We start from the raw sequence: 16,302 nt of genomic DNA, 5'->3' as shown, positions 1-16,302 counted from the left end.
ATAGCCTTCCGTTCACGCTTAATGTAATTTCTCGAGGTGCTTTTTCTTGCACACTTTTCAAGGTGCAAGGAAATATCCCGTCTAGGCTTCTGACTAGAGGTGTACAGAGACCTTTTTTTTCGGGGGAGGGGTGGGTGGCATTTGTGCATTTTTTTTTAATTTCGTTTTTATTGTAGAAACTCTCCCCTCCAATGAGGCCATGCTGGAAAGACTGTCTGTCTACCAGCTGGCCAGGGAATGCGTTGCGATTCCCTTGGAAGTACTGGACATTAAAGTTGTTGATACAATAACACACACGCACGTCTCCCAAGTTCAAATGTTTTTTTAATCATAACAAAAGTCAAACGAACAGTGGGCATTTTAGAACAGTTCCTGAGTTTTTACACAAATCATGAACACAAAAAAAAAGGTTGAAACAGCACTGGACAGTAAATACTGTACTGTTAAATGACCATTTTGAACAGCTTATTGCCTTATTTACAATAAGGTACTAGGGGGGAAAACATTTGAGCATTTATGTACAATATTGAGGCAAAAGTGGACAATATGTCCAATATCTACAACCCAAAAAGTAGTAACACACAGAAGGTCACTTATACACAAACAGCACTCTAAATGTCATACATTGCCACCTTTTAATAGTACGTAAATACTGAATTTGCAGCAAAGTGGGGTATATAGTATTCAAATCCACTGGCTAACTTGAACATGTAATGTTATCAATTGTAACTACTGTATGCTCAAGGCAGATAAATTGTGCCTCATATTTTCTGATATCCTCATTTTCAGTCTGCTTGCTTTATTGCCTGTACAACTACAGTATGCACAAATACCTTTCAACTCTTGGCCACTTGGAAAAACAAGAACATAATGTTTTTCTCACATGAGCACAGACAAAACACAAGGACTTTCTGCAAAACAACTTCAGTGTATAAAAAAAACGTTAGAAAAGAGACTGTGTTCCAAAACTTTTGCGATGGAACAATACTCCAACAAATCCCTCGCCACTGTCATTTAGCTAAATGTCACAGCTTGGAAGTGAATGAATGACTTTACTGTCTAAGTAGAAATATGCTGGAAATAAAAAAATAAACTCTACAAGTGAGAGGTGGACAATGAAAGTAATACTGGAGAGTTCCATAATATCAAATCTGTCAACGCTATAAAAACATGAAGTAGTGCCACAAAACGTATTGAACATTACTTTGGCAAGTTGGTTTGATTTTGATGTGCATCAGAGAGTAGTGTGCCATATGTTACAGCTCAAACTAATTAAACACCAGCGCCATTTTTGTTTCTTCTTCCTGAGCTCAGATGATGAAAGATGACTTGTGGCGGAAATGTCCCTGGGGGGGAATAAATAAAAACACTTTTAGCCTTCCAGCAGCGTTTCTTCCTCACAATTTCAAGCAGCTCTCAACTGATTTCATTTGTCAAAATACTCAAAGGATCAACAATTGAACAGCTCACAGGCTACAGACAAACGTTTGTGTATGCAAGTAATTGAAAAGTAGTGCAGTTTTAAACTCAAGGATGTGCAAAATTTTGTACCTCATCTGCATCGCCATAGTCGACAGCATCAGCCTGCGCCGGCCAACTGAATCTGTAGTAAAAGACAAGACGATGAATGTGTATCTTGTCAAGCATGAGTCAGTGGATTGGCATGAGACACTCACTCGTTTTCATTTTGGCCTTTTTTGGAGGAGAAGGCGCGTGAAACGCAATGCCAAATGCAGCCGATCACAAAGATGACTGCTATCACGCCGCCGACAGACTTGAGAATGATGTCGAGGATGTCAACGTCGTCTATAGAAAAGGGACAAACATTCTTACCTTAAAACACGTCCCACGATACAATGAAGTCGTTAGGTACACTTGCACAATGTAATGAGATTGTTGTTTAATGCGCTCATTTATGACTGAAGCTGTCTGCAACCATTTTAGGAGGTTTGTTATTGTGGTTGTAGTTTTGTGGGGATCTTCTTTTAGAGTGGACATATTGTGGACAACCCTGTGCAGTATAATAATGCTGTGTCATTAGCATGTTTATTTGATACATCCGTGAGACTGATGTGTAAACAATAAAATTGTGAGAAATCATCTGAGGGCTTTTTTTTTTTTTTTTAAATTTATTTATTTATTTATTTTATTTTTTGTTGCTTGAGCAAAATTTGTGGCCTCCAGACATTGTAACGTCATCCCACACAGACTTTTCCACTACTACTTATGACCTTTTCACAGTCTATCTAGCACCCTCTCTTGGTGGGATGTTGACACTGCAGTCTTATAGATTATTTTTTTTTCCCCTTCTTCCTTTCTTTTAGGGCAGTGCTTCTCCGTTATTTTTGTTACACCCCCTCCCCAAGAAGAAAATACCCTAAATTAACCCCGACTCTCTGCCTCGACTATGATTAGTATCATTTGTCTATAAAATTGTTGCAAATGAATCTCTAGAGGGGAACCAATACTCCTTGCATACACTAACAGTGAGCGTAACACTGCCACCTATTGTACTGGATGTGCAATTACAATTTATTCCAGTATGGCCAAAAAAAAAAAAAAAAGTTCCCTGATGTCACAAGCGCCCCTCAATGGCATCACAACACAGATTTTTGGTGACTTCTTTCTTTTGTAATATTAAACAAATTTTGCTTGTAATTCATATCTTTATGGTTATAAGCATTAAGGGATTTTTTTTTCATTAATCATTTATCTTAATTTCATTCTGACAAATATTGCATCAGTATATAAAAAAAAAAAAGTAACTGGGTGCTAGTAATTACCACTGCTGTTAATTTAAGGCAACTTTGGTGTGAGCCTCAAGATGGTCCTGGTTTAATAAATAGTTAAGCACTGTGTAATAATTAATACACATTAATTAATACACATTTGTTCATTAGGTATTATCATACATTTTGTATGGCCCTTTGGAGGACTTAATAAAAAAACAAAATAGACTTCCATTAAAAGCTATGTGCAAGTGTACCTAATGAAGAGTCCAATGACGAATCCTTTTGTCATCGTGTGTGTGTGTGTGACAAATTACCAGAGAAAAACTATAGTAGATGGCAAACGCCCACAAATATCACTTTTCGCGTACATTCTGGTACACATGGTTGAAAGTGCAATTACGAGTGCACAATAGCTGCTCTACTTAGTTGAGAAATGGTGAATGATGTATTCCAATTTAGAAATTATATTCATTTGTATAGTGTCTGATTCTGCTCAATACCATCGCATTCCACGCTGTTCAACATTTTCTTGTCAAAAGTGCACACGCAATCACATCACTCACAGACTTCCATCCACTGGGAGGGGCACTGGGCGTGGCCGGCGTCATTCTTGGCCTGGCAGTAGTACTCCCCTGCGTCCTCCTTCCGCACCCTGCGGAATTTCTGACGGCAAATGTCAAGTCAGTCAAAGTGACGCTCGGCTGCACAGTCGACAAAATGTCTCGCATTTACATCCTACAAACAAGTAGGCAGGTTCTCATACGAGCTGTTGCTTTTGCTGATATGCTGAATTGACGAAAAGTATTTGCTCGTGTGGGATTTGCTGAGGAAGACTGTCAAGTAGAGGTGATCACATGTGTGGAAGTCACAAGCAAGTCCTGAGTCATAACCTTCAAGTCTCAAGTAATCCCAAGTTACTGTGTAAAAAATATAAAATAAAATTTAAAAAAATCAGGCATGTCCAAATTTCAAGCAAATTGAGTGAAGTTATTGATTCAAATGAGTCGAAAGTCAAGTTGCAACAAATATTCGAGTGTTGGTGAAATGAGAATAACTCAGGTCCCCCTATCTCTGCTGTCAAGCAGTGATAATTTCGTCGCCGAAAACAATTTTTTCAGAGGAAAATTAAATGAAAACTAAAATAGAAGCCATTCATTGGGACGATAACCAAAATTGACTGACAATTTCGGCAATGAGTAAAACGGGAATAAAAACAACAAAGTGACGAAAATTCACACAATCCAATCAGAAGGAATAAAAAACACGGGTGGGAGAAAAGAACCGCTCAGTGCAACTGTAAGATTAATCTTCAAGCAATTCTTCACTTTTTTATTTTTATTTTTTTTTTTAGGTAAACTAAGTTATATTATTGTCAGTTCAACGTGTTTTATTGGAACAGTTAATGAAGACACACTTGCATTAAATGTGTCTTGACTTGACTTGACTTAACTTACAGTTACAAATAGGTCAAGTCAAGTCATCTTTATTTTTATAGCGACAGCGTGTTATCATTTTCTGCATAAAAGTTAAAATGTATGCTGAAGGAAAATATCGAATAACTAAAATTGTCCTTTATTTTTGTCGACTAAAATTGGATTAAAACTAAAATACAATGAGATGACTAAATTATGACTCAAACTTTCATTCATTTTAGTCAAATGACTATAACTAAAACTAAGTTAAAATTTCTTGTCAAAATTAAAACTGCTGTCAAGTCCGAACCAGACATTTGTCCAAAAGCAGTGGCGGCGTCGTACTCGTACCAGGCTTCCGGTGTCTGTGTTAATGGTGTATGTGGCGTTGATAAACTTGGGGGTGTTCTTGGGGTCCTGGGGAAGCTCCTCGTTGTTTTGGAACCAGCGGTAAACGGGTGCTGGGAAGCCCTCGTTCTCCAGACACCGGAGCTCGGTCGACGTGCCCACCGTGACCGCCTCGGGCACGCTGCATCGGGGCACCACCGGTTTCACTGTGTGCAACATATACATATTCCGTATTGATTTGTCTTCAAGACAGACTTGTCATGAACATTTTCATCATATTAATAAACAATTGCCACCACCCGGTGTACTTCTGAAGTGAATGGCAAAATCTTGGCTATGTTTGGGATTGCGCTAGCAGATGTACCCCCCCCAATTTACTGTAATTCCAAAAATTAAGCTAATGCAGGGGAAACAGTGGGTGAGGAGGATAAATCCAGTGGATGTCGTAAATCGTACAGAGAACATCACAAACTGCGCATTGGCAGAGTAGCCACTTGGACTGAAAGGGCTGAGAAGTAAACCTTCAATATTAATTGTGGAAGGCTTTTTTTTTTTTCTCATTCGTATGGATAAAATGCTTGGTTGGATTGTCTTTGAGTAATTTAGCAATACATAATGGTGAGCCTGCTAGTAAACAGCCGTGCAAAAAGCATGTCTGTACCATGAATCCAAGCAATGGAAAATACATTACTTATCCAGTCCATTACTTAACCAAATTTTAACTTCTACCACAGCTATATTTTTAAAATGTATTTACCAATTGAAATATAAACTACAACCATCATTAGGTATCTGTTTCTAGCAGTTTACATTTTTCTTTTTACAGGTCTGACACTCATTCAAATTACAGCAGTAGATAAGAAGGCTATAGCTGCATTCGAGGACGGTCGGTAGTCGGACTTTTCTGAGTTCAAACCAGGAAGTGTGTACGGGAACTCAGGAATTCCACTGGCGAATTTTATCGTATATTAGCCACATTGTGATGTCACATTTCGAGAAAAACTCAAAACGGCAGGCGGACATTCATATTTTGGTGAATAGGTGACCAGCAAAATATTTACTTGGCTGTTTCATTTCACACACCTCTGACTGCAAGACTAATGAGAATCTCGTCAAAGTCCCTCTGATCATCGATGGCGGCCACCTCGCAGCGGTACTCGGCCGTATCTGCGCGGGTGGCGTTGAAGATCAGAATGTTGGCCGGCTCTCTGAGCTGCGCCCTGTTCTCCAAGTCGCCTTTTGAGAGGAGAGAGAGAGGAAAAAAAAAAAACACTTTACAATGGCTGATTGAAACACACAGCACGACTTGGGTCAGGTCACGAACGGAATTTCAAGCGGAGTTCTCCCAGTGCCATTTTTCTCTTCGGCTTGCCGCGTTCATTTACCTGCTATCTTCCTTTGGAAGTAAACATAGCTCGGGATGCCGTTCCTAATCTTCTTCCACTCAATCCTCGGGTTGTTGGTGGATATGGACTCTATTAAGCAGGTCAGCTCGACGGCTATGGAGCAGAAGGGGGGGGAGACAAAGTGTAATGCAAATTAGGATGGAAAGAAAAAACACTTTTGCGAAAATAGGATGTGGCAACTTACGTTCAAACTCATTTGCCCACACGATCTTGTCTGTGGTTCGGAGGATTACCGCAAGCGATGATGGGACGTGGCCTGTGCAAAGACAGAAGCAGAAAAAAAACAAACACAAAAAACACTTAATGCTGAGTCACCCTGATGGAGTTTTCATTAGCAGACATTAGCAGCTGGGCAACTCGCCTTATAAACAGAGGATTATCATGATAAACACACACACACGGCAAAAAAGTATTAAACGCTTCCTATTTCTATCCAAGAAGATTAACCCAAAACCGAGCGAGGCTACGCACAACATCGAATCCAGCACGTCTATCGCTTCCCTTGATGGTGGTTAATTGGATAATAATGCGGCTGGCGGCGGGTCACCAGAGGGGACGCTCTGAATGTTCAATTGCCGCTCATAAAAACATAACGATACGGGACCGGGCCATAAATATTCCCGGCGGTGACGGCCTTTTATTGTTCTGGCTTTTCTCCAGACGCAGGCGGAGGTTAGAGTGCTGACTTTGAGATTTTACGGGTACAGTCATTTGTCAATTTATTAGGTATGGACACAGAGGCTTCTCGGCGGCACAATCGAGGAGCTATATCAAAATGTGGTCACCTTATTTAGCCCCGGGAGAGGAGCAAAGCTGAAGAAACAGCTCTTAGTATGATGCATGATGCAATTACATAAACATACACCCTACCCACTGACCTGTATATATTATATTACTGGATAGCCGTAGCCCATACACGCCAGTGCAAGCCGTTGAAGTCACAGGGCGGCCATCTTGTTACTTCCACCTTGCGAGCAGACTACTGTATAAACTATACGGTATACGTACAGGAGAGACATATATAGCTCGTAGGTAGTTAGTATAAGGCCGGAGGAAGGGGAGGGGGGGGGGGGGTTATGCTGGGGTGGTCACTATTTTTTAACAATATTTTTTAAGTTAAAAAAAATAATAAATAAGTGGACGGTATGTGCTGGTTTGAAGACCCCCTTTTTCTTTTATTGCTCAGTTCCTTAGACCCCAATATTAGATTTGGCAGACGCACCTTTTGTTGAATTACAGTTATAATTCTTTAATAAAAAAAATATATACAAGTTTCCTTCTGTATTACGCATCATTAAGCATATAATTTATACATGCATTTTAGGCAAGATGTAAAATGTCCTCTTGTTTATGTTTAATACATTTAAAACTATAAATCATGCGGTTTCTCCTCAGTACTGTCTCAAATGTTCTCCAAGCCAAGACTTGTTACAATTACGTGTGACAATTGCTATTTTTCCCACTCCTCTCTTATTCTAAATCATGTCCACTGTGCAGACTACAAAGCACACAGATGAACGCATCCTCGATATTTCACACGACCTTGAGGTCCAAGATTCCGCGTGTGATCCACTCTACACTTTATTAGCTGACAATATTGCGGCGTGCAGGAAAGCCGCAGAAAGCATAACATGCGGCCTGTTAATAGTTAATTAACAGGAAGAAAGGCAGAAGACCACAGAGCAGACCAAGGCTGATGTTGGAACATGACATGAGAACACTCCAGACCCGAGCATTATCTTAACCATGATGTGTTGTCGCGTTGACAGGCGTGCTCGCTTGACAAACTGAAGCATCGTTGCTAAATAATACATTCATGTCATCAGCTATTGTTTTTACACTCTAAACTATAATAATGTCAGCTTTCCGTGCAGGTAAAGGCCTTCACGTTTTAAAAGTATGTAGATTGTGAGCAATAAACAAAAAGTGTGGGCGCTGCATTAAAAAAAAAAAAAAAAAAGCAGAAGCGCAAATTACTTAACCGTGCTTAAATGTGCTGCATATTTAATCACCATTCTTGTTTGGCCCGGGGCACACGGAGCATACAGTAACTCTTAAGGTTTGAGCAGTCCTTGCTTGAGTGGACTCCTCAAAGCAATCTGTGTTATTTAAGTAAATGCCAATTTTCTTTTCAAATAGCCGGATGCTTCAATGTCAAAATTAGCACAGTAGGAAGCAAACGTAAATTCACAAACTTGGCTCATTTACGTAAAATATAGCAATAGTGCAACATGAAGGACTGTATTATTGCTACATTTGCTCAATTTATTCTTATATTTCAACTTGTTCTTGCAAAATAAAAGAGAGAGAATGTAATAGAATACAAGAAGAAAAGTATGATAGGTTGGATAAAACACTCACAGGTGTTACAAGTATAAAGTCCTAATTTTATGTCAAAAATTGCACAATAAATACTGTGTATTTTCTTAAAAAAATAATGAACTTTATTTACCAAGCACTTTCACAACAGCCACTAATGTAGCAAAGCTCTGTACACAAAATAAAATCATCTTAATCATTATATAATTTTGTTACATGAATTTGACTTTTTTTTTTTTAAACATCTGTCTTTTAATGTAAATATTCTCAGAATCCAAGTTCATGTTTGAGTATTTCTCATTTAAACTCGTAAAATTACAATAGTAAAAATGTATACACATTTAATAATGATGATGTTCCTATTACTTCTCGAATAATTACTTTCACAAGCATTGTTTACATCGTCAGAAATATTTGTGCAAAATTACAACTTATGTCACAACAGTATTATTCTTTGCAGAACTGGGATTTAAAAAAAAACTAAAACATACCACTTTATCCTTTGAATGGTTGCTCTCTGTTTTTGTAAAAAATTCAAATTTTGGGTTGCAAAAGTGTTTTCTCATGAAAAATGTAAGAGTATACATAAAATATGAGAATACATTTGCACAATTCTTTTTATTCCGACTAAAGTCTCAGAAAATTAGGACGCGTAAATTTCCAAATTTTACGTCACAATATTTTGATTTAAAAAAAAATAAAGGGCACGTTTAATCCGACCTATTTATTGTTATTTGAAAATTCACATGGAGATGCTTTTGGCTGAGTAGGAAGCAGGAATTAAAAAAATTGCTATAGTGATATTTTCACCATCCACTGGCTCTGTGGTGATGATTCTGTCGTTCATCGTAGGGTACACATTGGACTTTACAACCCCTCCCAGCTGTGTCATGAAGGAATCCACAGTCACTTCTACTGGGGTCGGATAAAAGGCCGCAAAATGGAGGCTGAAATGAAGACAAATAAAAGCCTCGCACACCACAAGACATCCCCCCCACCCCTCTCCTTGTTCCCCTGCAGCTTTCTGACTAATTTAGTGGTCTTTATTCAAAGCAGACCGCTACCACACGACATCACTCCCCTCGCCTCGGAGCAGGACGCCGCCAACATGCTCACACACAGTACACACACACACGGTGGCCTGTGGGAGTGCTGAAAAGACGGCTCCTGCCCGAGCATCAAGTCGTATCAACGCGCCGCCGTTGCGCAGATGAGACGTGACTCCCAGGTCTCGGCTTCTGTCTTCCATCTCTGACTTTTCCCACCCTGAACACGGTGGCGGGGGTGGCTCGGTTGAGAGCTATTTTTACTCCATCCTGAGAGACACAAGGCGAGCATGTCCAGCAAACAATCCCCTCGCAACTTGTGGATTATCCGTTAACAGCTTTGTCGACGGCGGACAGGCCAGAGGTGTAGCATTATGGCTTAGCAGTAAAGCGGCTGTAAAGACATGAGAGGTTGTTGTCCTCCCCCCTAACCACTCCAACCCCCCACCCCTGGGAGGCACTTTGGCATGGATGAGAAGAAAAGCATGACATTTATGGATTCCGTGCTTTCATAACACTGTGTATCGTGTTATTCTACACATATGAACCACACTCATTCGATTACATCACCGAAACGCGCTTGACGTTGCCAGAGAATCTAATAAGTCACGTCTGTTGAGAGCCCGTGAAAGAGTAAATGAAACTATTAATGAATTAACAGAAAGTAATTCTTCTGCTTCACAACTAAGTCGTAATGAAGTAGGAGAGTTATGATATTCAGTTGTAATACGACGAGAATAAAGTTGTAACTTTATTTGCAAAAAAATGGAAGTCTAGTATTACAAGAAAGAAGTCATAATGTTACAAGAATATGTTATTGTGATTTTATTTATTTTTTTTTGCCCAATTTTCTTTGCATTGTTTGTCATCATTTTTGGAAGAATTTTTAGGGTTTATTATTATTTTTCCCTAATGCCTTTCAATGAGCGTTAATGATGCTGTAATTTTATCGATTAATAGACCAGGCTGGTCCCAATCCCCTGCAAGTAGCAGGGGGTTGACTGTACAGTAAATAAACATTTTATTTATTTATTTTTTTTTTAAATAGAAATATTGATGCATCTTCTTATTGGATCGGTGATCGGTTAGCGTATTTGTTTAACTCACCAATCAGCTCTAAAATCCTAAAGTCTAAATGAAAGAATAGTCACAATACTGCGAGAATACATTTGCATATATTACGAGAATAAAGTGATAAGTAATTTTACAAGACAAGTTTTAAGTTGCGTTACAAAACGCCACGATGTACCGAGAATGAAAGTGAAAAAGAAATTCACTAAGAAAATCTCCCATCCCATTGAAAATATTATTTTAAAGACACGATTGTCATTTTTCCTCCTAGTTCATCAAGGAGATGTCGTCAAATAAATGCCCGTCCCCAATCCAGTGCATTTAAATGTTTTCAGCGTTTTATTGAGGTTGTCACCCTAAGCAAAATTCAGGCCGTGGGAAACGAGAAGGACAATGTAACATTAAATGATAATAGGGGCTGAGAATAAAAGCAGACATGCCACAATGGTGCCTCTGTGGCACAATGCGGGTCAGCGTGAAGGCAATATTGGGGAATGGCGACAATAATCCCCGCATGTCTTAATCCGTGTTCTTCCAGTGACTCGTCATACGGAGCGCATTCTGCCGCGAGGCGAAACGTGCACTAATAGTCACGTCCCACCATCCTCTTACGCGCCAAAATATGAACGCGGCTATAAAAAGACACTTTCCCAGACATTCCAGTGCAGCTTCGGCAAACATGCTGCGAGCGACTGGACCGTTGGGATCCACACTGTGTGAAAACAAGCAGTCAGCATGTTGTCCGAAGGGGGATGAGAAAGGAAGTGTTACCCAACCGCTTCTGATTCAGAGAAGTATTCGACAATAATGCAATACTCACTGTTGAAACAATGAAGTCATTCTTGAGAAGTAAATAACGTCATTTTCTGTTACCCGCAAGGGGGATGACTTCACAGTTAAGAAAACGGGCTTGATCCCGAGAGGACATTTTGCATCGATATTCTGCCAACCACGAACTGTATTTCACCACACAATGATTGAATTGATGTAGTAGAAGAAAGCATACAATGTTACTGAAGAAGGGAAACGTGTTAGCACTTGGTTTATAAAAACTAAGTACCGATAATCTACTCCATCGCTATATGTTCATCTGCGCACATCAATAAGACTCAGTTACACATACTTAAACGTTTACAATGTCAATCCTCTACTTGTAGTTTGTGTTCATTATCCGGTTTAAAATTAACAATCTACTCCACTGCATTTACTAACAATTGAAAAGTAAAGTAAAGGAAATCTGCTCAACCATGATTGGTACACATGCAACATTTGTTTGCAATTTGGTGACAGAAAGTAGGCTCGACTGGACTTTAGACCAGGTGAAATCAGGTCTAAGTTGTGGCGCAGGTGGTGTAACGCAATTTTATTGGATTTGATCCAGATGCAGGCTGACAGATTTTTCAGCTCCGCTGCTATATGTGGTGGATGTTATTGGATTTCATTTACAAATTTGGCATCAGCGTGCATTGCATCACACAGATACACGATCAGGGGGTGGAGGGCAGTGCTCACTTCGCAGCAGCCAATTTTACATCATCCGCAAGTGGAGGTTTTCTTCAAGTTCCTTATGAACATATTTTGAAGTCCTCTGCATGGATTCTAGATCGCACGCCTCTCCTGTGCTAGATTTAAGAGCTGCTTCTGTTGGCGGGGAAACAAGTTGGCTGTGTTCACTCCCACAACGGAAACCAACTATGAAAAAATACCATTATGTGAACCAGTACATCTAATGTCTAATTGACAACAAAAATACTTAAAATAATGTTGCATAAAATTCTTCCACATGAAATTTATGAAAAAAAAGTCACTTAAGTACAGGAAATGTAATTTATTAAATTGGACACATCACTATCTACTGCTGACAAATGCCACACATTGAACAATTTATCTGCATAACTCACAGGCTAAAATTACTGGGAAGAGTGCGACAAGGGAGTCATCGGCAGCGTCACCTGTCGTCTGACAAAATGAAAGTCTACCTGTCAGCGCGTTGATTCACACTTGGGTCAGGAGTTCAAGCCTTACGGATCACGCAATCAAGCGCTTCGAGACGCCAGCCATCACACCCGTCGGCTTCCAGTCAGCAAGGTGACCGCACACACAGCAGCACACGCACCACAGTATGTAGACGTTAACTTAGGAATGCGTATGCATGAAATACTTTAATGCATAAAGTTATCACAATTCCAAAAAATATACATCAAAATTTTGGTAGCAAAACACTAGTAACACTTTCTAAGTATTAACATGAACCTTTGAAGCAAACAATTTTCAGCAGTGCTACTCCAGTGCACCCATTTTAGATATGAACAAAATGTGTGCGTGCAAGACACGTGCTCGTAACATTTTTCCTTTTTCATAAACACAAATGTGTACTTGCTTTTGGCGTAATGGATAAGGTGGTCACCCCGAAAGTCCGGGGTCACAAGTTCGAATCCCGCTCTGTACATTTCTTTTTGTTACTACAATTTCTTAACACCAGCCTCTATGCTCTATGAGGGTTAAGGACTGGTTAGGTTGGTAATGTCGATAGCAGCCTGTGGCAAAAGAACAAAATGAAACCTTTGTGAAAAGACAGAGAAAAGGTTGAAGCTTTTGGCAGGACCACGCCCAGTGCATGACTCGGTCCAGCAATTGACCAATCAAACCAAATCTGATAAATTTGCCACAATCTTGAACCTTTTATTGTCAAATATCCTTTTGGCCAGAAGAAGTTTTACTTGGACAGCGTATGGAAAAGGTTAACGAACAGCTGATTAAACAGTAAATGAACCACACATATCGATAAGTAAAAAAAATGATAAAGATTCAGATACGACAAATAAGAGTTACTTACCCCAGTCAAAACTGGAATCAAGATACTGTAGTGTAAATTGTGCTTATCTGTCAATGCATTTATTTATGTTTGTGATTAGACTATGGCTTTTAATTAATCACACATTACCTGTATGGAGATAATTAAACGTGAAGGTGTATGACTTATGGCGTTATGTTTGTTATATCTTCTACCCTTTTCGGTGTAAGATGTTTGTGTGTGAGTCAAAAAGATATTTAAATGAAACTTCAGACCACCAGTTTGCATCATTTCAACGGATGCTACAACGTATATCGGTACTATATTCCCATATAGTACAGCTTGTGCAAGGGCTCATTGGATTCTTCAGGTGCATATACTATTGTGCCACATTCACATCACCCCCCAATTCTGTGTTACAATCGAACAAAAGCAGCTCGTCTCAGCGTGCCCCGTAATACACAAAAAGCGCCCTCTCTCACTCTCACACAGCCGTTATTTACAGTAGTAGTGAAGTGAAGCAGCATGGACGGTCTACTTACACATGATGGAGCACACAAGACAAAGTGACGCCGCACACAAAGCAGATGTTGTCCCCCTGTTTTTCGCCATCACGACCGACAATGGCAGCTGACCGATACACGCGTCACGTTGAATATGAATAACACTACTAAAAACAACACGTAATCTTAATTAGCAGCTGTCTATCGCGAACTATAGTCCAGGAGTAAACCCTGAACTACTCCAAAAGCGTTGCAGAGTTGGTCACATTACAAGCTACGTCATTGTCCTATTTGACTACGCGTAGTTAACAAACACACCGCCTCGCGTGTCTTTCGCGTTCATTCAACCTGTTTACGTCGAGCTAACTTAGCACCAGCTGCGTTCGAATGGTTAGCCGAGGGAAATTCAGCTGCCTGCCGCGGCGGCAGTGATAATGATGTGCTCTGGTCTACGAGCGTCCGTAAAGGCGACACACGCATATGGACCGCATAGATCGAGGTCTTACCCAGGCTCGTGCACAGCACACAACACGCTATCAGTCGCACAATCGCCATCTTGCAGCGTCTCATTTGTCGTCCGCGGCTGCACACACGCTCGCCACCTCGCAGAAGGTACGACGAGGATGGACGGGGACACAGAAAGAGAGAAAGAGAGAGAGAGAGAGAGAGAGCGACAGAGAGGGCTGGTGGATGTTGCCATCGACCAGTTTCCATAGCTACAGTGAGATTTGGTAAACCCTGCGTGATGTTTCGCAGGCTCCAAACACCTGCTGAAGTTGGGAGGAGATATCAGTTTAAGTTGTCACAAGCAGTAATATTCACATTAGAATTTGCATTATTAACACATATTTACATATTTGTTGTTTTCTAAATCAATAAATAGATGAATTAATTACAAACATAAAATGAACACTTCAAAGGCATCTGTTATATAAATAAAACGTTAAAAACGTTGCGGTAATTTTGGCGTGTCAACTTCTGCTCGGAATTTCGGCCGTATCGGCTTATTGGTGGACATTTTTAATCAAAACTTGTCATCCAATTGGAGAATGGTTTCCTCAAGTAGGGGTTGAAAAAAAAGTTAGAGGAGATAGTATGTTGAGAAATAATCCGGTTAAGCTCTTTTCACACTGCACTTAAGTTAGGTGTAGCATGCCATCGCAATGTGTATGTGGTGAGGAGCAGAGACAACAGAATGCAGCGTTGTTGCACGGCGTGGCAAGAGGACGTTTGTTGCGAGGGCGAGGCGCCTTGAATAAAAACGTTTCCATAACAAACGTGGAACTAATCCATTTTTTTTTTCCTCAATCAAATAACATTTCAGAACATTAACTGTTCTTCAAAATGTGACAAGGACGGCATCTCAATATTAGGAAACTGATTTGAAGATACAGTACAAAGATACTGTGGGCAGTATAGCATGTCTTTCACAAAGTAAGACTGCAAAATGGAATTTCGTTTCAATCCACTCTTCCCTCGTTTGCTCAAGGACTGGTGCATTTTTTTGGTTTTAGTTTTTAGTTTCCCTCGCATATTTTACATTCCTCCAGAGTCTGGAGTCCAGACTCTCATGTGTAGCTAGTAAAATGTACATTATCTAATAATAATGTTTTTAATTTTTATTTTATTTTTTTTAGCATAAATAAATTACATTTTTGCATTTTGAATGATGGTGCTATGTGCAGTGTAATATACTGTAAATGATTACATTAAAAAAAATAAAAAATTCAGCCTGTAAGCTCACGATGAGGGCAAAGTTTGGGATTCATTCACGTACAAGGGCATAGGGGCGGAAGATGGACAGGAAATGCATGTTCATCACTTTTGACGTGCTTGAAGACCACGACATTGATAACGATGGATAAACGATAACAATTCACAATTTGATGCCAATCAGATGTGGAAATGATCTTGCACCTTTTAAATGAGGAAAAAATATATATATTTGCCTGAATTTGGGCTTGTTGGATTCTTAATTGTATTCCACATGTGCAATTTAGATTGCATTAAAATTACAGTTTTTCTATACTATATCTGTGTTTGAATAAAGATGACTTGACATACAATCGTGATTATTTAAATTAGTTTATACTTGTCAATGACCAGTAGGTGGCGGTATGAACCCAGATTTGCTGCGCCATATGCTGCCTGCCTTGTCTCCAAGAGCAACAATACTGTACTCCATCCATCCGTCCATCCATCCATCCATCCACCCATTTCATATATATATATATATATATATATATATATATATATATATATATATATATATATATATATATATATATATATAAACAGATACATGTATTTCAGGCAATATAAAAATTGTATTGCTTTATTTTTTATCCCATTCCTTCAAAATATAATTGAGAGCAACAATACACTTGTACACTTGCTGAGAAAAGGACACGCACAAGATGTTGTACTTGTCAAAGACCAGTAGGTGGCGGTATAAACCCAGGATTGGCTGTTGCGACATATACTGCCTGCCTTGTCTTCGTCATGCCATTTAGATTTTAGAGCAACAACAGACTCAACTATATATATATATATATATATATATATATATATATATATATATATATATATATATATATATATATATATATATATATATATATATATATATATATATATATATATATATATATGTGTGTGTCATCAGTGCTGA

The 16,302-nt window shown here is 39.3% G+C and overlaps 2 protein-coding genes across 3 annotated transcripts in view; one reads left to right on the top strand and one right to left on the bottom strand.

Moving 5' to 3' along the window:
* Positions 1–327: 327 nt before the first annotated feature.
* On the bottom strand, positions 328–14,337 carry jam3a (junctional adhesion molecule 3a). 2 transcript variants are annotated; one of them, XM_077540969.1, is made up of 9 exons: positions 14,138–14,337; positions 6,083–6,154; positions 5,878–5,991; positions 5,576–5,728; positions 4,496–4,698; positions 3,296–3,395; positions 1,677–1,806; positions 1,552–1,603; positions 328–1,346 (listed from the first exon to the last, which is right to left on the bottom strand). In XM_077540969.1, the coding sequence occupies exons 1-9, from the start codon at positions 14,199–14,201 to the stop codon at positions 1,311–1,313; spliced, it is 924 nt and encodes a 307-aa protein (XP_077397095.1). In that variant the 5' UTR covers positions 14,202–14,337; the 3' UTR covers positions 328–1,310. The 2 variants fall into 2 exon arrangements, with proteins under 2 accessions (XP_077397095.1, XP_077397093.1); XM_077540967.1 differs by lacking the exon at positions 14,138–14,337 and adding an exon at positions 13,671–14,075.
* The window catches only part of igsf9ba (immunoglobulin superfamily, member 9Ba), a 71,359-nt gene continuing 67,321 nt past the window's right edge, over positions 12,265–16,302 (top strand). The window contains exon 1 of the mRNA XM_077540964.1: positions 12,265–12,422. The gene's annotated coding sequence lies outside the window, so the exon portion shown is untranslated. The remainder of the gene's footprint in view (positions 12,423–16,302) is intronic.

Source organism: Festucalex cinctus, chromosome 13 (genome assembly GCF_051991245.1).
Source record: "Festucalex cinctus isolate MCC-2025b chromosome 13, RoL_Fcin_1.0, whole genome shotgun sequence".
In the NCBI taxonomy this organism is placed as follows: Eukaryota; Metazoa; Chordata; class Actinopteri; order Syngnathiformes; family Syngnathidae; genus Festucalex; species Festucalex cinctus.
Note: the sequence above shows the minus strand (reverse complement) of the source record. Positions and strands in the feature narration are given on the sequence as shown.